At 55.0% G+C, this 21,897-nt stretch overlaps 1 protein-coding gene across 1 annotated transcript in view; it reads left to right on the top strand.

Moving 5' to 3' along the window:
- Positions 1-21,897, top strand: part of PITPNM3 (PITPNM family member 3) — an 87,651-nt gene that overhangs the window by 40,960 nt on the left and 24,794 nt on the right. The window contains exon 4 of the mRNA XM_060133011.1: positions 6,178-6,225. Within this exon, the coding sequence (XP_059988994.1) occupies positions 6,178-6,225 (48 nt within the window). The remainder of the gene's footprint in view (positions 1-6,177; positions 6,226-21,897) is intronic.

The following is a 21,897-nucleotide window of genomic DNA, read 5'->3' as shown; positions in this document are numbered from 1 at the left end:
ATTTAGACAGTGGCTGAAGCAGCGGCACGTCTGGTTAATCACCCGCGTCCGGGGAGCCTACTAATCAGGAAGCCGGCTTCACCGTGGACTCCTCCGCGCTCGCCTGCTGGTGGCTGTGAGGGACGGCGGGGCTGGACGCTTCTCCCCGGCAGCCCTTACAAACAACCCCTTCTCCATTCCCCCTGCTCCCCACTCCTCGGCCCCTGACCCCCCACCCCCACCCCCACCCCAACTTCAGGAAGCACCGCCCACACTGCCTGAGCCATCCCAGGAAGCCCCTGCTCTAGAAAGCCCCTCCCCTGATAGGGGGCAGAGGTCATGGGAAGCGCCCCCAGGAGATGTGAGGGTGTTGAAAGGGACCAGACATAAACTTGGGTAAGTGACGTTATCCTTCTGAGCCTCAGCTTCCTCTTCTGTGAAGGCACCCTTCTCCGCACAGGTGTGAGATCTTAGTGATCTAACAGGTGGGAAAGCACTGGGCAGGCCCCAAGCTCTGCAGCCCAGGGGCAGCCTTTCTGGTTTCCACACCTGAGCCTGCACTGCTGGGGCCGGCTCTGGCCTCCCCAGCATTCTTCCTTCTACCCACGTGACACCGGTGTGAATCCTGCGTTCCAGCTTCTCAGTGACATTCTCTCCTGGCTTCTTTTCGCCTCTGCACCCCTGCTTCCCCCCTACCCCCAGCTTTAATGACCCAGCTCCACTCCCCCAGCAGGCATTATTGCCCACTGAAATCCTGCCTGGGCTACAAATCCTATTTCCTTTCTGGTAATGAAGTATTGCTTGGTAGCAGCATCTTGTAAACCGTCTAGGTGAGTCGCTCCTAGGGCCTGGCCTGAGAACAGGGAGGTGATGGGCTAGACCCGGCCCATCGCCTCCCCTTCCCCCAGGGTCTGGCTCAGAGCAGGTACTAGAGAAACACCAGAGGTGTATGTGCTGTAGTCAGGGCTGTGACCAGTGCTCTGAAAGGCCTGGGGCTTGGGGTTCAATGATCTCAATTCTGAATGATTTTGTCTTCAGCTCTGTGTTTTGTAAGTGCCGCTCGATGGGACAGTGGAGCATGTGCTGGGGCTGGGAGCTTGGTTCACGCGTCGGGCCGCCTCCCACCCCCTCCCTGCCTCCCAGGATGGGCTCTTGGCCTCCCTCTCTCCTGCCCTCTGCCACCCAGCTTCCTCCTCCCTGCACCTGCCCAGAGACAACTACTGTCCTCCCCCAAGCAGGGGCCTGGGTGCCGGGACGGTTGGGGTCAGAGGCATGGAGCCCAGTGTCAGTACAGAGCAACCGTCCCCACCCTGGGCTGGCAGAGCTGCGGTGCCTTCGGTGGGTGACTCAGAGAGGGCAGGCCTCTCACCCGCCCCATCCAGGGACCTAGAGTGTTTTGATGCGGAGGCTGCGGTACCCTTGGGGGTCACCTGCCTGCCCGGAGGGATCGGGGCAGCGGGCAGTGGGAAGCTTTCCTGCTCTCGGTCACGGCACGGTGCCAGGGTCCAGCAGCTGGCGGGAGGGGGACTCTGGTAGCTGCTGGCCCATGTGCCTGGGTGCCCCCGGGCACCTGTGAGTGTCTACACTCACTCCTCAGGTATCCCTGTGCACGAGGGAGCACACATTAAGTAGCAAATAAAGAACACCAGGACAGGTCAGGAGAGGACAAAGGGGAAAACTGTATTTTAGTACCTTTAACAGTTTTTTTTCTTTTTTCTTGTTTTTTCGGCTGGGCCTCATGGCTTGTGGGATCTTAGTTCCCGACTCGGGATTAAACCTGTGCCCTTGGCAGTGAAAACGCGGGTCCTACCTCCTGGACCGCCAGGGAATCCCCAGGTTTTTTTTTTTTTTTTTTTGCTTTTTGAACGAGGGCCTTTTCATTTTGCACTAGGCCCTGCTCATTATGTAGTTGGTTTGGGGCACAGTAGAAATGGCGGGAGACTCGGGTTTGGAAGAGCTAGTGAACCCCTCCGCCTCTCCAAGCTGCAGTTGTCTTATCTGCCCCGGCCCCGCTCCCCTACACCTGCCTTTCCTTGGTTCCACGTGCCGTGCGCGGACGGGGTCTCGCTGGCTGCTTGCAATGTCCTGCTCGGTGCTCTCCCTGTCAAAGCTATGTTTGCCCCGAGGCTCTCAAGTCGTGGCTCTGTCGCACCTTCCCCAGGGTCGCTCGGTCAGAGCGAGTCTCTCCCTCCTCCTCCCTCATCTCACCTTGACTTTTTCATCTCCGCGTCCCCCACGGTCCCTGGCACAGTGCTTGGCAGATAGAGAAATAGAAGGGGTTTTATAAGTGAGTGTGTTCATCTCGATGTGAGGCATCTGTCCTGCTGGATGGCGGGAGCTGACTTTCCCCCGGACTCAGCTGGTGCTCAGACAGGACGCTTGCGTTTGGCCCTGACCTACGCATCTGACATCTGATGTGGGATCTCCCTTGCTCTGTCCGCATCAGTGCTGCTCTGGTACCCGGGGAAGCGGCCTGCGGGCGCCTTGTCATGCTGTCGGGGGGCTCCTCGGCGAGGGCGCCCAGGCCTCTGTTCCCTACCTGGGCCTCTCTGGAGCACGAGCCCTGCCGCGACCCCTGGGCCTGGGGAGCACTGTGAGCTGGCACCCAGCACTAACCATTGAGTCTCTCTACCTGACTCCACCTGGAGTCGTGATGGTGACCAAGGAGATGAGGTCTTGAGCCAGTTGTTAAAAGTAAATAAGTAAATGAAGCAACAGTAAGACCACTCCTCACACCTTGACTGGCTACTGTGTGCTGGGCTGTGTGCTAAGGGGTTTACACACATTAATCATTTGATATTCACAGCAACCCTCTGAGGTAGGTAGCACTCCTGTCCCCATTTTATAGATTAGAAGACTGAGGCATGCAGAGGTTAAGTAACTTGTCCAAGCGTACACGGTTACCAAGATTTGAGTCCAGGTGTTTAACCGAAATGCAGTACAACCAAGGACTTTCAGTACTTGTAGGGTCCTTCGAGAGCACTGGACCCACACTGGATTGTGGGGATGAGGCCCAGAGAGGGAAAGTGACTTGCCTCAGGTCACACAGTGAGTCCGAGTCCATGGGAACCTGGATGGGAATCTCAGCCTCCTGACTCCAAGTCTATGCTCTTTCCATTCCCTACTCCTGCCTTTGAGAGTGCCCAGAGGCCCTGATCCCATGGAGGAGGGAGACAGATTAGGATTCAGGTGACATGAGCCATGAAGGCAGCCCTAGCAGGCAGAGGCTGCAGAAACAGGGCAATGGATTCCGGTGCATGGCATCTGGGATGGTTCATTCCCTTGGAAGGGAGTCGCCCATCAGCCCCTGGATTGTTGGCGGGGAGGTGGTGGCATTTCCTACACTGGAGCCGCCCTTGAGTCTGCAGGGGAGGGACCGGCAGCTTTGCACGAGGAAGGGCGTTCAAGGCCCCTGGCAGAGGCCTGGAGCTGGCTTCTCTCTGTGCCCTGGAACCTTCCTTGGAGAACTGGGGTTCTTGGGGAAGCTGTGGACACATTTTTGGGGGGACTTCAGACTTGCTCAGGAAGCCGGGGACACCAGACCTGGTATCTGTAGGTTCTGCCGGCATGGTCAGGGTCAGGAGAGAGGGTCCCACCTGGGCAGCAGGATCCTGCCTCTAGCTAGAGTTTTCAGGCTGGAGGCGTGACTTCTACATTGCTTGGCCCATGCCCTAGACTCCAGTCTGGCCACTTTTGTGCTGTGCCCCTGGCCCTGGACTCCTGTCCTGGCAGAGCTGGAGGACCCTTCAGCAGAGTAGAGTGAGACCTTCCATTGAACAGATGTGTATAATTGAGGCCCAAAACATGGTGCCACAGAGCCAGGGCCAGGACTCCTGATGCCAAGGGGCTCCCCTGGCTGAAGATCTTTGGGGGACTCAGACAGAACTGCTAACTGACTGGGCTCTCAGTGGGCTGAGGTCAGCTGAGGGCCGGGGATTCCACTTCTCAGATTTTAGCCTCACTCTGGCCACAGAGAATTTTCTAGCTCCTGGGGTTTGGCTTAGGTCCCTTTCTGAGCCTTCCAGTTAGGTGGGGTGGGCTCGAGGGGAGCATTCGCGATGGAAGGGAACTGGCCTTTGCTGAATCTGACCCTGTGAGTCCCTTGGGATGCAGAGCTGACCTTTGAGGACAGAGGTCCTGAGAATTGAGCCCTTTGAGGAAGGATCAAAGTCTTCGTGCCCTAATGGTGTTCAGGTCATTTGGCTGGTGGAGATGAGGCAGGAAGGGGTGGGCAGAGGCTGGGGACATGGGCAGGGGCCACTTTACAGAGAGGCTTGCTTGCCAGGCTGAGAATTTGATGACGGCGAGTCACTGGAGGGCTTGGAGCAAGAGAGTGGTCTGGGCAGGCCAGTTTTCGAAAGATTAATCTGGTGAAACTAGAGGCAGAGAAATTTGACAGACCAATGTAAATGCTGGGGAGGTGAGCATCTGTTAAGAGCAGCGCTTGCTTCTGCTGCGACTGGGTGTGTAAATCAGAACATACGCCTCTCTGGAAAGCAATCGGGCAATAAACATCGAGCCTTAAAAATGTTCTTACCCTTTGACCCAAAATTTTCCTTCCGTGGCTGTATTTTTTTTTTTTTTTTTTTTTGCGGTACGCGGGCCTCTCGCTGTTGTGGCCTCTCCCGTTGTGGAGCACAGGCTCCGGACGCGCAGGCTCAGCGGCCATGGCTCACGGGCCCAGCTGCTCCGCAGCATGTGGGATCTTCCCGGACCGGGGCACGAACCCGTGTCCCCTGCATCGGCAGGCAGACTCTCAACCACTGCGCCACCAGGGAAGCCCTGTGGCTGTATTTTAAGGAAATCATAAAACAGGCAGAAAGAGCTTCAGCCACAAAGATGTTCCTTGCAGCAGTAATTATAAGGGTGAAATTTTGAAACTTTCTGCCAATAAGATAATTTAAAAGTCAACCATGATGTATCCTCTCAATAGAACATTCTATAGCTGTTGGAGTGATGTTTACAGAGGTTTCGTAGCTTTAGCTATTTATTCATGCTTCAACTTGAAGTACAGAAAGTGTATTTTGTGCTTCTTTATCATCGATGATACCTTCCACGAGCCAACCATTGATCTATTTGTTGGGGATACAGAGATAAATGACATACTCTCGGCCCACAGAGAGACGATATGATCTCAACTGGCCCAAAAAAATGTTTATGGAAAGAAGCCTGGAAGGAATGACATAGAATGGGGACCAGTAGTTTTCCCTCAGTCATGGGATTGTAAGGAATCTTTTCCCTTTTCTCTGATGGTTGGTGTTTTTCAACTTTTCCATAAGGAACTTGTGTTACTTTCATAATTATAGAAAAAAGCTTCTCATCAAAAGGAGGAGCTATTGCAATAGTCCAGGGAGACGGGATGGAGTTCTGTATTTGGGGAGTGGTGTGTGTGTGTGTGTGTTTGTGTATGTGTTTGTGAGTATTTGTGTGTATGTATTTGTGTGTGTGTGTACGTGTTTGTGTGTGTGTTTCATTTATTCATTCAACAGTTATTGACTGAGACGCACTGTTTTAGGCCTGGAAACACACCAGTGAACAGCACAGAAACCCCTTCCACTGGGGAGTCCAAATCCGGTGGAGAAGGAGAGAGTAAGGAGGAGAGAATGAGGCAGATGGCCCCAGCACTCTGTGACTGACTGAAAGTGGGGACGAGGCAGGGAAAGGGGTCACGGGTGATTCCCAGGCTTGGGGAGAAGGTGGTGCCTTCACTGAGGTGGGGACTTGGGAACAGGGGCAGTTCCAGGACGCTGGTGCGCATGCGCCACCTGCTGAGCTGAGGTCCAGGAGGCGGTGGGGGGCGTGGGTCAAGGACTTAGGAGACTAGAGGCTGGCCTAGAGGCAGAGATTTCCAGTTGTCTGCAGGGCGGCGGTGACCCTCAGAGATGAGAGTAAGTGTAGACAAGGGCCACCCCAGACAAGCGGCTGCTTTATGCAGGTGGGCGGAGGTGAGAAGGTGGCCAGGACACGCCTCCCCAGGCAGTGGCATCAGGGCTCGGGCTTTGTCGTGTAGAAAGGGTATAAAGAGCGGAGAGCTGGGCGTGGCCGGGGCAGGGCAGGGCGTTCCCTGGTGCTTACCTCCAGCCCTTGGCTCCGGGAGGGGGCAGCTGGACAGGAGGGGCCAATGGGGCCACAGTGGCCTCCCAGGGTCTGGCCGACAGTGATGCGGAGTCGGCTCACCTCTCATCTCTTCTTCTGCAGGAGAAGCGAACGTGCCGTGCACATCCAGCATCCTCCAGGAGAAGCAACGTGAGTTAAACCTGGCCCCCAGGAGTCTTTCCTTTACCTTGGATGGGTCCAAGCTCCTTGGGCCGGGGGACCCCTCATCCACTCAGGTGGTAGGGTCTTCGCTACCGTGCGGGATTGGAGGGCCGGGGCCGCTCTCTGCCCCAGGAGCTGCGTTTCACGGGTTCCCAACTTCCTACACGCTGGGCAGCTCGGGGGTCAGGGCCAGAGAGAGGGGCCTGAGGCTGATGGGCCAGGGGGCTGAGCTCAGCAGAGCAGGTGGAACCATGGACAGCCTCGTGCGTGGTCTGCCTGTGGGCAGAGGGGGGCACCGGCAAGGGGAGCAAGCCCTCCTGGGCCGTTGAGACCATCTCTCTCGGGTGACACAGCTTCCAGGAACCACAGTTGGTGACACGGTAACCGAGGCTGTGCCCGGGGTCATGATCCTTCCGTCCCATCACTCAGAGGCCCTGTCTGCAGAGCGGGACCTCCCAAGTCCTCGTGTCCGTCGTCTGATACAGGCGTCTCAGATTTCCTTCTGCCTGTGTTTTCCGGAGGCCGAGCACAGGGTTAGACCCAGGAGAGACTTGGTGACGATGTCAGTTTCTGGCACAGTGACCTCAGGGCATCTTCCCTGGGGGTTTGGGGCGCATTTGATGGGCACTGTCTGAGCCGGACGTCTTTGCTGTTGGCAGTATTGAGCTCCGCACGAGGCCAGGGCTGGCGACTGGGGTCTATGTGTGTATCTGGGGGAGGGTGGGCTCAGAACTTTCCTTCCTTCTCTCTCCTGCTCTTTTGGTCTGTGGTTGCAGCCCACTCTGCCCACCCCCTCCCCAGGCTGAAGCCTTTCTCGAGTTCTTCCTCCAAGCTCTTCCATCCGTCAGCTAACAGGAGGGGTACCTGTAGCGCCAGCTTCCCACGGCCTGAGTAGGTGCACAGGCCTTGGAGAAGGTTTCCACGCTTCAAACATCCGGTGGCAGTTCACAGATGAAGCCCCTCAGGGGCTGGGCGCCAGGAGTGTCTCTGAGAGGGGCGTGCCCCCCACAAGACTCAGGCCATAAGTGCACTGGGCAAGGGGAGGGGCAGTGCAGAGAGGGGGGCAGTTCTCTCTCCTGTGTCCTCACAGGATGTGAGGAACCAAGTTCAGCAGCAGCGGGGCTGGGTGTTGAAATGTACCCACGGGATTTTAATTTATAGAGGTGACTGAGTGAAGACGGGAGAGATCCAAGCCATGGACCGAAGAATTTATTATTTACACTTCCCCAGGGCAGGGGCCACGGGGGAAGCACCAGGTTTGGTCCGGGGGGGGAGGGCAGGTGTGAGGCGGGCAGAAGGGGCATGGGGCAAGCCTGGCCCAGAGCCTGGATTGTGTTTTCCGTGGGAAAGGCACGTCAGGGCAGGGGAGACAGCTGAGGACTGGCTGGATTGAATAATGTCGCAGGCTCCGGGCCACAGGGGCGGTCTCTAGTTCTCGGGCACCTGGCCCCAGGGTGATTTAGGGCAGGGGGGGGGATATTGGCCTGGGGTGTGGGAGTTAGATAAAGGAGGTGGTTGGAGCTGAGGACCCAGGATTGGTTCGTTTGCATGTGAAAGGTGCGTTCTAGGGTGAGTTGTTTATTATCTCTAGGAATTCGCATGGCCTGGGAGGGGCAGTCTCTCCCTGGCCAGCTAGGCTGCCCCCAGAGATGTCAAACATAATAAAATAAAAGCTTAACACAGGATCACATTCCTCAGGAATGTGAGAGAGGAACCAAGCCCAGATCACTCCTTCTGGGCCCCTAGGAAGAAGAAACCACAGCGGCCTCAAAGTGAAAAACACGGCCACCTGCCGCGGGGCTGTCTGGGAAACGCCAAACCACAGCTCTGTTCTCCACAGACACAAATGAATTGATCAGACGTTTGGTGTCTCCTGGACCTGGTTGGGGAAGAATGCATGTTTAAGGAGAAACAAAGCCTTTTTGTTTTCTGTTTTTTACACCACGGTTATAAATTTTAGTCAGAATGAGATTGCCGGCGGCCGTCATCCACTTCTCCTCCTTAAGGATAGTCTTGTGTAGTAAAGAATAACAGTAGATGCATGGGAGAATTTCAGAGCTGAAATGGTCATTGAGGTCAGTGATTGCCAAGCCCAAACCCAGCATTTCTGACAACGAGACAAACGGCAGTCCTGTAACGTGTTTTCCCAACACGTTGAATGCATTCAGTTGAGAGAACAGCTTCTTATCCCGCACTTTGGCCGTGTCTACACATCATGGCATTCAGATACTTTTTCTCTGATGGAATGACGGTGGTAGTTGATGGTGATGTGTGTTTGTCATCCCAAACCGGCAAAATAAAAGTCTGTGACCCTGAATAAAAAAAAAAAAAAAAAAAAAAAAAAACAGAATAATGGCCATGCCTGACAGTTATGATGCGCTCCGCCGTTTATGTCACACCTCTGTGCATGTCATCTTATTTGATATTTCCACTCGGTTTTCAAAACCTCACTAAAAACAAGGTGGGAAGTGGTAAAAATTGCCCTGGACCAGGAGTCAGAAAATCCTGGGACTGGTGCTATAGCATCTGACCTTTAAAGGTGTCAGGCCTGGGCTCGAGGCCCAGTTCCTCCATTTACTCTCTGTGCTTCTTTGGGCAAGTTACCTAACATCTCTGGGCCTCGGTTTACTCCGTTGTGGAAAGATGATCGTAATGTCTGCTTCGACAGTCGCTGAGGGCATAGAGGTAACGTACGTGGGTGCCAAGGTCTGCACCTCACAGATAGGAAGCATTGCGCGGTTCTCGCTTATTACTGGCTTTTGGATGAGCCTTGGAACACCTGGTGCAGGCGCGGGGGTGAATCTCGGCATCTTACGGAGCCCAGTCTTGTCCCTGCTCTGCTGGTCCTGTGGCTGGCTCTGTTGTCACTGTCACAGTCTGAGTCCCCAGGGAGCCCTCCTGAACTGGCCACAAGGGTTGGGAGTGCAGGAAAGGGGCCTTCCAGGGCCTCCCAGCTCACGTGCAGGCATGGGATTGTAAGGCCTCGTCTGCAGTGACCGTGGGTGGGGGACTCCGGGGGTGTCCTGGAATCCTCCCTCCTCTCCCAGGCAGCCCAGCCTTCAACCTGCAGCTGCACAGGTGCGCTGACAGCCTGCTGCCTCTGGCTTGTGCTTGCTGTTTGGAACCAGACCTGAGGAAGCCTAGGGAGCCAGTGCGGAGGGGCCGGTGGAAGCAGAGGGGAGAGAGGGGCTCGGACCGGGGCGCAGGAGACCTGGGCCCCCCACCCCTCCAGCTAGCTTGCTGTGCAGCCTCAGCTCCTGCCTGTGGCCGGCCTCCTGGCCCGTCTGTGCATAGAGCCCCTTCTAGCTCTGACATTCTAGCGCGCTCTGAGTTTCCGTCGCTGCCTCTGGCTCCTGGTTTCCTTTGCCTGCACGTCTGGCTGCTCTGCCGTGTTCACGCTACTCCACAGCAGAGCCCACATTTACAGAGCACTTCTGGCACCTGACGTGGTGCTGGGTGTAAGGACTCGGGGAGCTTACTACCTGCCCATTGAACCTCGCTCCTGTTCTTCTGTGCAAAGTGAATGGCGTCATCTTCCGCAAACTCACGCCAGACACCTGGGCGTCCTTCTAAGCTTCCCCTTCTCTGCCACCTTCCAGAGTCAGATCAGACCCCTGAGAGCATCCGTTGTACCCCCAGCAGATCTCTCATACCTCCACCCACCCCATCCCCCACCCCTTCTCCAGCCGAGGCCGCCATCTTCTCTCTTCTGGATGGATCCATCCTCCCGTGCTGGCCTCCCTGCCTCGGGTCTCTCCCACTTTGGTTCTTCCTCCAGAGTGTGGAGGCCTTCGCGGGAGGCAGACCTGTCCTCACGGCCTCCTGACGCCCTCTAGTGATTCCTCTCCAATAAAGGACAAGACCGGCCTCCGCACGACCTACCTGCCCACCTTCCCCACCAGCCCTCCCCTTCCTTTCCAGACCGACTTCTAGAAGGAGCGTGCAGATTCCAAGCACAGTTTTCTCTTAAGCTAGTTGGAAAACTCGAGCAGTGCATCCAGCCTCGTGGAGGCGACGCTAGCAGCCCGCTCCACAGCAGATGGTAGGAAGGACTTGGGGCTCCAGAGTGAGTCCCTTGGGACCCAGCCCTGTCGGCCTCTGCCCTCTACTCCATTCATCGCTTCCTGGATCAGGGAGCTGGGCCCGCCCCTCCCTGCCAGGACCTACTGTCATCACAGAGGAGGCTGAGGGCACAGCTGTTGGCTCAGTGGGTGTAGTAACTCTCCTTCCTCTGTCCCCCGACTCCATCTCCAGGGAGGAGCAGACTCTCCCAGGAGAGCCGTGGCTGCCTCACTCTCTCCATCCCCCCTCCCTTCCCCTCTCAGCAGCTTCACAGTGTGCAAGGCGCTGCACACTGATCTTCATGGCCACCTGGATGCTGGGAAAGGTTGCAATCATTACAGCTGTGTCACATTGAGACGATAAAGACCAGGGGTAAATAACCTTCCAAGGAAGGTGCTCACACACAGGTCTCCATGCCCCTCCATCTCCAGAGCTCAGTCCCGTGTCTGGTCTGAGCTCCCATTTTCCTGAAGTTTCTCCTTTCTGGTCACCCCAGGTACCTGGGGAGGTGCCCCATTGTCCCCTGTGTCACACAGGTACCCCCTCCAAGAGCCAGCTCCACGAGCCCCCCAAAAACTTGGGGTCCAGGATGTGCACAGTAAAGTGCAAGTTGGAGAGACTTTCTCTACCTCACGTCCACCTGTGTGTGTCGGGGGGTGGGGGGAGGGTGCAGATTCCAGGACAGGAGGACTTGCTCTTGGGCCCTCCGGGTGGGACCCAGTCTGTGTGGAGGACAACTCGACCTGCACATGTGACTTACACTCGTGGTTGTCAGATGGCTTTCTCAGGGCCAGTGCCAGGCTTCAGATGCAGGGGTGGGGGCAGCAAGTGATGCCCGCAGTGTGGGGAGGGTCTGCCCGTGGCCGCGCCTGTTTGTTAGAGCGGGCTGAGCAGTGGGTCTCTGAACTTTCTCTCGTCCTCGACACTGGTGCAGACTGAGTCCCAATCCTGGCCCCAGAAGGACCCTTGATTCTTCATCCCAGACTGAGCCTCTACCCTAGGCACCCACAGAGCCCCGATTTGTCCCAGGCTGTATCCTGGCTCCAGTCCCTGGTCCTGGACTGAGCTTGGCTCCTGGACCCCAATAACTGTCAGAAAAACCTGTGCGGTTGTCCCACAGAGGCAGAGGGGGAAGATGAGGATGCTTTCGTGGGGGTGTGGCTTGACCTCACGTCCCGCTGTCTGGGATTAGGGACCAGAGGAGCAGCTCTGAAGAGCCAGACCAGCCGCCAAGGGGCTACCCCTCCCGCATGCCCTCGGCCCCACGGCCTCCCCAGCAGCCCCCTGCCCACGGCTGGCCTCCCCACTCCTCTGCCTGGTAACTGGTGTCTTTTCCTGGCCTGTGTGGGCAGCTTGCTGAGCACAGCTGCAGACGGGCTATGTTTAGCGGCTTTAATGAGCTCAGGGTGGCAGACGTCCGCCTTGGGAGCACTTTCCTTGCGTGCGTGCGCGTGTGCCTATGTTTGGCACGGTCCGTTCGTGTGTGTGTGCGCGCACAGGGAAACGTGTGCCTGCGCATTTGTGTGTGTGCGTTAGCGTGTGTGTCCAAGCGTCAGTGCAGTCATCTACACAAGGCTCCGTGTGCGTCTGTGTGAGTCTGTGCCGCGTCTGCATTGCCAGGGACGTGTGCAGCTTCCGGCACGTGTAGGGGCACAGAATAGGAACAAATTATTAGTTCATTCGCTTGTTTGAAAAATATTTAATGAGTCTCTTTTATATGCCAGCACCTTAATAGTCTCTGGGGATAAAATGGAACAAAAACAAATCCAGTTCCAGCCTTTAAGGCTCTTACAATCTGGGGGTTGGAGGAGGGGAAGACAAATGAAATAACCACAAAACTAAAAGTATAAGGATTAGTCCTAGGACACAGAAAGCCATGGTGCTTTCTGGAGGAGGAGAGTAAGAAGGGAAGGCCCCCAGGAGTAAGGAACACTGAGGTTTCTGTAGGGACTGTCTGGGCACAGAGGGTGAGAGGAAGAGTCCAGGCATAGGGAACAGGATGTGCAAAGGCCCTGTGGCGAGAGGCACATGGGATCCTTGACGACTGTCAAAAAGGCCGACGTGGTTGAGCTCAGAGAGGGTGGGGCAAGTGGTGGGAGAGGTGAGTGGAGAGTCGGGCCTGTGGGCAGACCACACGGGCCTTGGTCAGGATGGGGAAGCCGCAGGAAAGGACAGTGAAGGCTGACATGAGATTTTTGTAGGGCAGTTAGAGTCTAGTCATGATTCGGCCGGGGGTTCTCGCAGGAAAAGGAAGGCTCTCGAGCAGCCTGACTGGAGGAGAGTCCAGCAGGGGTTTCTTCAATCTCAGGTAAAGGAAACCCGCCAGGCACAGGACGATGCCCTGGGCCACTCCCAGCCCTGAAGGTCGTTGCGTGGAGAGCCTCCCCCTCTGTCCCTGCCCCACCTGCGCAGGAGCTTGGCCTTCGGGAGGGACAGCCCGTGGTGAGCCGGCAGGGAGGGAGCCTCACTGGGGATGGTGGAGGTGGATCTGGAGGGGCGAGTGGAGACCATACTGCACAGTCCACTGACTTATACATGAACGAACCACCTTTTCCTTTATTTTTCTATAAGCCCCTTTGTAATTTCGACTCTGCATACCCATCCAGCTGGACTCGTGACAGAGCCCCCTCTGTGATTCCAGGGGTTTCCCTTTTCCTCATTTTCCTGCCCTTGTTCCAAAGCCCCCGGGGTCGTTCTCGCCACCCTGGTGGGGAAACAGTGTGTGCACGTGCGAATGTGTGCAGGAAGCTCTCCATCCACACTCGTGGATGCTGCGGGGCTCCGGGCCCCAGCCTGGTACTCCCTTCCGTCCTGGTCTGCCTAGGGGCCAGGCTCCTTGGGGCACAGGGTGGCCAGACCGTGAAAATCATTCTGTCTCCTCCTGGACTTGCGAGAGTCCCCCAAGCTGTGAGAGCATCGCACCTAGTTCTGTCTCCTCCCCTCAGCCTGGGGCAGAGGGTGGGGATCTCTTTTTAGTCTCAGGGAACCTCTGTCTCCTCAAATCCCTTTCTCCTGGGGACAAAAGGGCTTTTAATCACCCTGCTATGTGCCCTTTGAAAAAATTCTTATTTTTAATCTGTCTTTTGAGTAGATAGCACATGTACATGTTATAAAACTCTAAAGGAATGAAGGTGATGAGGGTTCCTCCCTCTCCCCAGAAGCCATGGTTGTGACTAGGTTCTTCTAGAACATTCCAGAGATATTCTCTGCATATATGAGCATCTCCCTAAATATTCATTTTTATATATATCTTTATATATACCCCACACAGATGGGAGCATTCGGTGCCTTCCACTCTGTACCTTGCATTTCTCAAGTAACAATATATCCGGAGTATTTTACTATCTAATACATTCAGAAGGGCATCATTCTTTGCAACGGGTGTGTCATATTTCACGGTGGCCTAGTTTATTGAACCAGGCCCCTATTTATGGGCACATAGGTTGCTTTCTGTCTCTTGTCTATGTCTTAGAAAGTGTGGCAGTGGTTAGTGTTGTACCCATGTCATTTTGCACATGGACTTGGAATTGCTGGGTCAAGGGCACTCTGTATGTGGCATGACCTTGCCAAACTGCCCTCCACAGAGGCTGTACTGGTTTTCGCTTTCACCCGCAGTGAACGAGGAGAGGCTGCTTTCCCACACCCTGGGTGGCTGGGTGTTGATAACTGCTAAGGTGAAAAAAAGGCGTTTTAGAGTGATTTCAGTGAGCGTTCCTGCAGTTTAGGGTTCTAAGGCTGAGCACCTTTTCATATGTTTAGGGGCCCTGCCCCGTTCCTTTTCTGGAGCCCATGTTCATTTTGAGGGGATTACCGTCGGGGAGTGTGCTTTGGGGTTCCTTTGTGGGCAGGCTTGACAGGGGTTCCTTAGCGGGTAGGACCCAAAGGTTCAGGCAGGCTTCTGCTCCTGATAACCGCCTCTCTTCCCCTTTCCCTCCCTGCCAGGGATGGCTCTGCTGGCAGAGCCAGTATGGAGGCATTTAAAAGACTGACAAGAACACCCCATTCTTAACCCCCGCCTTTGTGGGGTGATGCTTCAGGAGGATGAAAGAGCCCGTGCCGGGTGACCTGGGTTCAAATCCCCACCCCTTCACTTAACCTCTCTGAGCCTCAGTTTTCTCATCTGTAAAATGGGCAGAGCACCCCTGTCCTCTCAGGATGAATGTGAAGTTTGCCTGAGACACTGGGCGAGGACTAGAAACTCAAGACCCATCTGAGGAAGACTGCATTTATTACAGAGAGTCACCAGATAGGGGACGCCAAGCCCTTCTAGCATCCCTGTGTAGTGGCAGGAGAGGTTCTTATGGTTGTATATCTGAAACCTTCCCTGGGCCTGATTCAAGATGGGGACGCTGGGTTCCCCCAAGGGGAGTGGCTCCTCGGAGCTATCCCCAAGCTCCCTTGGGGTGGCCAAAAGTATGTTTTCAAGAGGCAGGATCTGGGGCCCAGACCCTAGCAAGGGACAGGACTTGGTGGGGACAGGCGACTCTGGGGGGGGCTAATTGGCCCCTGGGGTTCGGCCTCATTAGCCAGATAAATCCAGGCTGACTTGATTGGCTTCTGACCCTGAAAGGCTTAAGGAGTCATAGGAGGGGGCTCGGCCTCTAGATCCCACAGCCCTGGATGAACATCCCCTGCCGGCATCCCTGCCCAGTGACCACTTACACTCCTTGCTTGTACAACCTCCTGAAGGGGAGAGAATGCCCTGCCGCTGGGCCAGCACGGGTCACTCTCGTACTATTGTAAACATTTCCTTAGTTGTGCTGAAATTCCGAACTCTTCAGAAACTATCCGCACCCCCATTCATCCCGACTCTGTCTTCTGCTCCTGTGACCCAAACGCGGCTCAGCTGGGATTTGCAGGCATCAAATGTCCCATAGAGCCTGCTCTTCCCCAGGCTGGGCCCCCTTCCACAGCTTTCCTGCCCAAGTTATTGGGCTCCAGATGTGCCCTCAAAGTGACCTGAGCTGCAGGGAGCAGGACGGGGACGTCCCCTCCTCATTCCATGGTCTCTAGTGTGCGCAGCCTCAGAGGCTGACTAGCTTTGCGGGTCCCATTACCCTGGCTCAGGCAGTTTGCAGCCTTTGGTCATGTGACTGGGCTGGGTCACATGACATGGGCCTTGATCGCGTGACCCTAGGGGCTTGAGAGATCCTTGAAGGAACCTGCTATATATCTGATTCATCTTGGTACTTCCAGCCCGGACACAAGTTTGGGCAATAACCAACGGAGGAGGAATTGGCAAGTCATATCAAGTTGGATTTTTAACCCAAATGCAGGATGGTGATTCACTCATCGTGTTTCACATTCGTTCTTTCCTTCCATAAGCATGTCATTTCCTTTTTGCATTTCCTCGTTTGCTGTCAGCTCCCAGAGCGCAGGGCATTTCACTTTGTTTTGTCTGTAGTGTTTGCATTTAGCAGAGTCAGGGGTAGTAGCTTGGTGAACATGTTCTTATCGTAAACACGACACAAGCTTGTAGTGCATTCAATGGATGTATTCATAAATAGTTGTAAACTAAAAGAAATAGGAGTTTGCTAGAGAAAAATTGGAAAATAGAGAAAAGCAGAAGGTTAAAAAAAAATCACCCATTGTTCCACCATCCAGAGAAACCACCTGTAAACATTTTGGTGTGCTTTTCTTCCAATATCAGGCCTCCAACCCACCCTCCACCCACTCCACCTAGATTGCTGTTTTTGCATAAAGCCAGGGGCTGGGGCACCGTGGAGGAGGGTGGCCTGGAGTCTGGCTGGTGAACAAAGTTGGTGGCTTTTTAATTGTCCTCTGGAGCCCTCAGTGGCTGCCTAGGTCAAGAGTGGGGGGGCGTAAGGAAGCGGGGCTCTGGGCCCCCCAACCTTTTTCAGTCAGAGCCGTTCACTTTCACCTGTTCTGCAAATTGGGGTTCTAAGGAAAATTTCACTGGGCAAAAGATTTCACTGTTTTAAAAAAGTTTTAAAACCATCCAGCGCGGGCCCATTCTTTCCCTTGCTTCACACTGTCCCGTCCGCATCGTGACCCCATTCATGAACCTGCACTCCTTGAGCCGCTATGAGAGCTGCGGGTTCCAACCTGGTTTGTCTTTCTGCCAGTGTCCCCTCCTCCCCAGATGCCCTAAGCCCTTGGCGCTACCTTGGGCTCCCAGCCCAGTGACCCCACCCAACAAGCAATGAGGTGGGGTTGGCCAGAGATGTCCAAGTGAGCCTATCAGGGCTCTGGGGGACCATTGCTTCCTTTTCTAAGGGTCCCCAAACACTTGTTTGTTAATTTGCAACAGGTCTTGCCTGGAAATTGACATGAAGCTCTCTAGATAGAATCAACCGCTTTGAAAATCCAGGTGACATTTGCCACCTGCCATTTCTTGGTTCCTCTTCCTTCCTCTGGCATCCCTCAAAGCAACTCCCCCATCATGCCTGCAGGTCCCGTTAGGGTCTAAGGGTCTAATTCTGCTGCGCATGGAGGCTTGAGCTCACACAGCGTGCTTGGACTCATGGAATCTCCAACTGCCTGACTCCTAAGAGGGAATGAGGTCTGACCCCCTCATTTTGCGGTCGTGGGGAGGGTGCCCGAGGTCACCCTCTGACTAGGGAACTCATTTCCCATCCCAGGATTCTGTCCATGCCTGTCTCCCGTGTGTGTGTCCTTCTCCATGCGGGTCTATCTGGGGGATTGGGGCCGTGATCTGAGCCTCCTGCTTGCAGCTCTAGATCTTCCCAGACGTTTCTAGGTATATGCCTTGCATCTCACATCAGAGCAAGATAGCCAAGCCATTGGGCTTATGCAGACACACACGTGTGTGTGTGTTTGCCCATGCGTGTGCTTCCGTGTGCTCTACAGGATTAGATACTTTTGCAGATACGTCTCAGGACGTGCCATGTGGCCTCAAGCTGGGCCCAGCTCTGCTCAGTTGACCCCAGGAGTGACTAAGAGAGGTGGGGCGACTGCCAGGGCTGGTAGAATGGAGGGTAAAATTGAGGGGTCAGCTTTAGCCCGGGGGCACCCCCAGCACCCACTCCTTGTGGGTCCCAGTGGCGGGTGGCAAGGGAGATGGAGTCTTCGGGCGAACTGGGCGATGCTTTGCTTAGGGTGCCGAGTGCGTGGGTGCCGACCTTGGCTTTTGTCTTGAGAGGAGTGTAGCACATCAGTAATTAGAAGGGATGACCATGATTTGTGCCTTTCCAGGGATGTGATTAAGCAAGAATAGCCTCCATTCTTCAGGCGGTAGGAGGCGTCACGGTGAGCTGGGGTCGGGGGGCGCTGGTCCTGGTGCTAGGGCTGGCAGGGGTGCTGGGAGCAGGCGTTGCAGTAGCTGGCCTGCCTCAGAGCTTGTCACAAAAACATTGTCACAAAAACAGTTGTGGACTCACCCCGCCCCAGATCTGGGCACGGCAGGGACCCAGCCTGAATAGCGCCATGCAAACAGAAATGAACAGGAAGTGGGAAGAAACAGGCAGCCTGATAATGAGGTCCTGGGGCCCCTGGAATGTGGCTCCCCACCACCCAGGAACCCCCGCCAGCAGCTCTTGTCACCAGAGGCTCTGGGGAAGCCTCTAGGGGCAGAGTGATAAGGCCCCGGCCAGGATGCTCTAGAATTCCTAGAGGTTCCCTGATACCGCTTTCCCTGGGGACTTTCAAGAAATGTGCCTCCTGGTGGATGACGCTCCCTTGATCCCAATTTCTCCTGGGGGTTTGACAGCTTAGAGATGTCTCACAGGTCATGTGTACCCTGGGATCTTCACTTGCAGTAAGTTTTCACAAAAATGTCATGCTGGGTCCTGACCACTGGCACCCTGTGAGATAACCGTCTCTGCCTGAGTAGATCTGAGAAAGCTTCCCAGAGGCGGTGACAATTGAGCAGGTTCGTAGGTTAGGTAGGAGTTTGCTGGTCTGCAGAGGGAGGAAGGGCTTCCCAGGCAGAGGGCTCAGCATGAGCAAAGGCATGGAAGAGTGAAAGAGTTGTGTCTTGTGGGTGAGTCAGAGCCAGTGGCCTCAGTCATTGTGGTGGGAATGTCTGGTTCTTAGAAGAGCAGAACCCTTGTGGGCAAGGTACTGGCAGGTGGGTTCTAGGCTGCCTTTCTGTTGGTCTACAGAGACCTCTTCTAAGACTGAAGATGGGGAAACCCTGGTCCTATTAGTCAGCTCTCAAGGGGCCAGAATCGAGATCTGGCAGGCGAGGTCTCCCCACCTCCATCTTCCAGAGCAAAGCATTTCTGGCTTTTGTGCATTAAAAGGAAGCAAGTCTCCATCTTCAAGCAGCCTGGGAGGCCCGACTCTTCCCCTTGGCTAGGGAAGGGGTGAGGGATGCTGAGGACAACCCTGCTGGTCTCCCATCTCCACTGAGCCAGGAACTGCCTCGGCATCATTTGTGGCCGGGACGCAGCACAGATTTGATGCCCAGGGCATCACATGGGCCCCAAGGGAGCTGGCCGCAGGAAGGTCAGGGATGCGGGTGCTCTCAGTCTGTGTAATCAGTGAGGGTGCAGGATGCAGTCCCCACATACTGGAGGACATGGTACCCAGGAGATGGCAGGACCCTCATGTCTTCCCTGCAACTTATTTATAGCCTTGCTATGGTAATTTGTGGCAATCACAGCATTTAATTCTGTAATCACACTGCAAGCAGGCATCCAGCCCAGTGAGGCTGGGGAGGCTGCCAGGGCTTAGGGAGGGACTTGGGGGCAGGGCAGGAGTGTGGAGGCGGTGATGTCCCCATCAGCCTCCAGCCCCATTGTGTCAGCTGTGGCCCTGGCTCTGTGCTCCCCGATGCACCCTGGATAACAGTAATAATAATAATAAACTACTAACACTTATATAGCACTTACCATGTTCTAGGCCCTGTCCTAAGCACTGTGTATATATGGACTCATTTATCCTCATCACCACTCTGTGAGGTAGCTACTATTATTATGCCCACATTCCAGATGAGGAAACTGAGGCACAGGGCACACAGCTGGTAAGAGCCTAGATTTGTACTCAGGCATTCTGGCTCCAAAGTCCATGGTCCCAACTAGGTTTCTCCCGGCCCCAGAAGTGAGGGGTCTCCCAGGCTGCCCGCCCATATCCTCAGCTCTGCCCAGCTCCTGGTTCCCCCTGGTCCAGCTGCCCCAGGGCTGCACACATGAGGCTGCACACATGAGGCTGCACACACCACGAAGTACGGTTGCGTCATCCTGGGGAAGCGACACTCAGCTTCCCTCCTGGACACTCTCGGGGTTTCCTACTAGCAAACTTCCACGTGCGGTGGGAAGAAGTCTCGGGGGCTTTAGTCTTCAGGATGTCACATCCATTTGTGCTCCTGTTTTTTCTCCTGCAGAATGGGGATTGTCGTGTCTACCTCACTGGAAAGCTGTGGAGATCAGGGGGATGGGAGGGGAGCCACTTTGTCAAGCATCGTCTTCTGCTGAGTGTGGGGCAGCTCACTCAGTCTTTAATTAGTTGTGCGGTTTGGGGCAAGTGACCTTGGTTGTTCGAGCCTCAGGTTTCTCATCTGTAAAATGGGGCTAATAATAAGAGGACCACAGCTCAGAGGATAACTGTGGGGACTAGATGAGATGGTACCTGTAAAGCTCATTGTGCCTGGGACGTAATAAGTGCTCAACAAAACTGAGCCATTTACTGGTGTCTTTTAGCATAATCCTGTCCTGAAGGCAGGACCCAGACCTCTTCTAGCCAAGCCCAGGGCAAGGTCTGCAGGATGTTCCAATTAAGGCAGAAGAGTCTGAGCCACTGAAGGAGTCTCAGCAAGTGCAGGGCAGAGTCCGGCCTCAAAACAAGTTTTTTCTCGTCCTCCTCCAAGCCAAACCTCTCCATCATTTGGGAAACGATTTCCTGTCTGTGTGGGCAGCAGCTCCGAGCTCATAAAGCAGTTACCCTTAGACCAGGGTTGTGTCTGTGAGGACAGAATATTTCAGAAATGCACTTGCTGACTGAGAAAAGCTTCTCACTTGGAACTCTTTGCACGCTCCCTCCCCTGGGGCCAGTAGTGGCTGAGAAGATGTTGACTTAGAAACACGTTGGCCAAGGCTCTCGCCCACGCCTACTGCAGGGTTGCCTGTAAAGCCCCTGGGAAGGCCCCTCCCCAGATGTGACTCCTAGTGGGTGCTGCAGGCTCCTGGCGGGGGTGGGGGCAGGGTGGGAAGGAGAAAGGGCCATCCTGTCTAGAACCGGATGCTTTAGAGATGAACTGCTTGAAGGCAAACAAGTGGCTGGTTCACAGTCTAGCTTTGTGGTTCAGCCACACAGAGGAAATAGTATCCTTCTCATGGGGAGAAAGGAGAGGTGGTGAGGATTCCTCAGTGCGGCCGGCATCACCGGGTGGGCCATGAGGGGGCCGTTGGATGTCCTGGAGGCGCCTCTCCACCGGAGAGTCCAGTGCCGTGATATTCAGAAATGCGGGTGTTAGATCAGATAAACTGTTCTGTAAGGAGACAGATAGTCCATAGTTTCGGCTTTGCCAGCTGTAAGAACTCTGTGACAATTACTTAACTCTGCTGCTGTGGCACAAAAGCAGCCATAGACAATACATAAATGAAAAAGTCGGTTGTGTCCCAATAAAACTTTATTTACAAAAACAGACGGCGGGCCAGATTTGGTCCACAGCTGTAGTTTACATGTTAGAGGAATGAGAGCTCAGCCAGGGCTGGAATCCGAGGAGCGCTTCCTGGAGGAGGACATGGCAGCCGAGAGAAGCAAGAAAAGCATTCCTGGCAGTGGCTGGCTTCACCCCAAATCTCGTGTGTGATGGTGAGTGTGCTCCTGGATGCTGGCCTTGCCTCTCGGAGGATCCACCTTCCCTGGACCGGCCTCCCATGATTTAAGGCCTTGCTGTCACTCCGAGCGCTTCAAACAGACCTTTAAAAAATACTTTACCCAGCTCCTCTAGTTGTTTTCAGAGGGATGCTTGGCCCAAGTTTCCCTCCATAACTGGTAGTCACCAGATGGCATTTGTCCTGTTGCTCTCGCATTACTGGTGAGGAAGAGAAGGATAGTTCCTTTCTGGGACACCCCTCCTGGCCTCAGGGACAGACAGCATCCATGATGGCCTCACACTGCCGGCCTCCCTTTCTTTTTCTTCCTTTTTTTTTTTTTTAATAGATTTATTTATTTTTGGCTGTGTTGGGTCTTCGTTGCTGTGCACGGGCTTTCTCTAGTTGCGGCGAGCAGGGGCTACTCTTTGTTGCGGTGCGCGGGCTTCTCATTGCGGTGGCTTCTCTTGTTGCGGGCTCTAGGCGCGCGGGCTCTAGGCGCGCGGGCTTCAGTAGTTGCGGCGCACGGGCTTCAGTAGATGTGGCTCGCGGGCTCTAGAGCGCAGGCTCAGTAGTTGTGGCGCACGGGCTTAGTTGCTCCGTGGCATGTGGGATCTTCCCGGACCAGGGCTCGAACCCGTGTTCCCTGCACTGGCAGGCAGATTCTTGACCACTGTGCCACCAGGGAAGTCCCCGGCCTCCCTATCTTCAGGAGGAGAAAGGTTTCAGAAGGTTGTGTATCTGTCGGCGGCAGGGGCCGGGCAGCATGACCCTCCCGAGCTGGGGACGCTGTCATTCTAGCTCACCTGGGAGCCCAGGCCTCATGCCAGCTGGGCCCAGAGAACATCCAGTCACCGTG

Source organism: Lagenorhynchus albirostris, chromosome 20, assembly GCF_949774975.1.
Source record: "Lagenorhynchus albirostris chromosome 20, mLagAlb1.1, whole genome shotgun sequence".
In the NCBI taxonomy this organism is placed as follows: Eukaryota; Metazoa; Chordata; class Mammalia; order Artiodactyla; family Delphinidae; genus Lagenorhynchus; species Lagenorhynchus albirostris.
The sequence above is the reverse complement of the archived record's forward strand: the minus strand, read 5'-3'. Positions and strand labels throughout refer to the sequence as shown.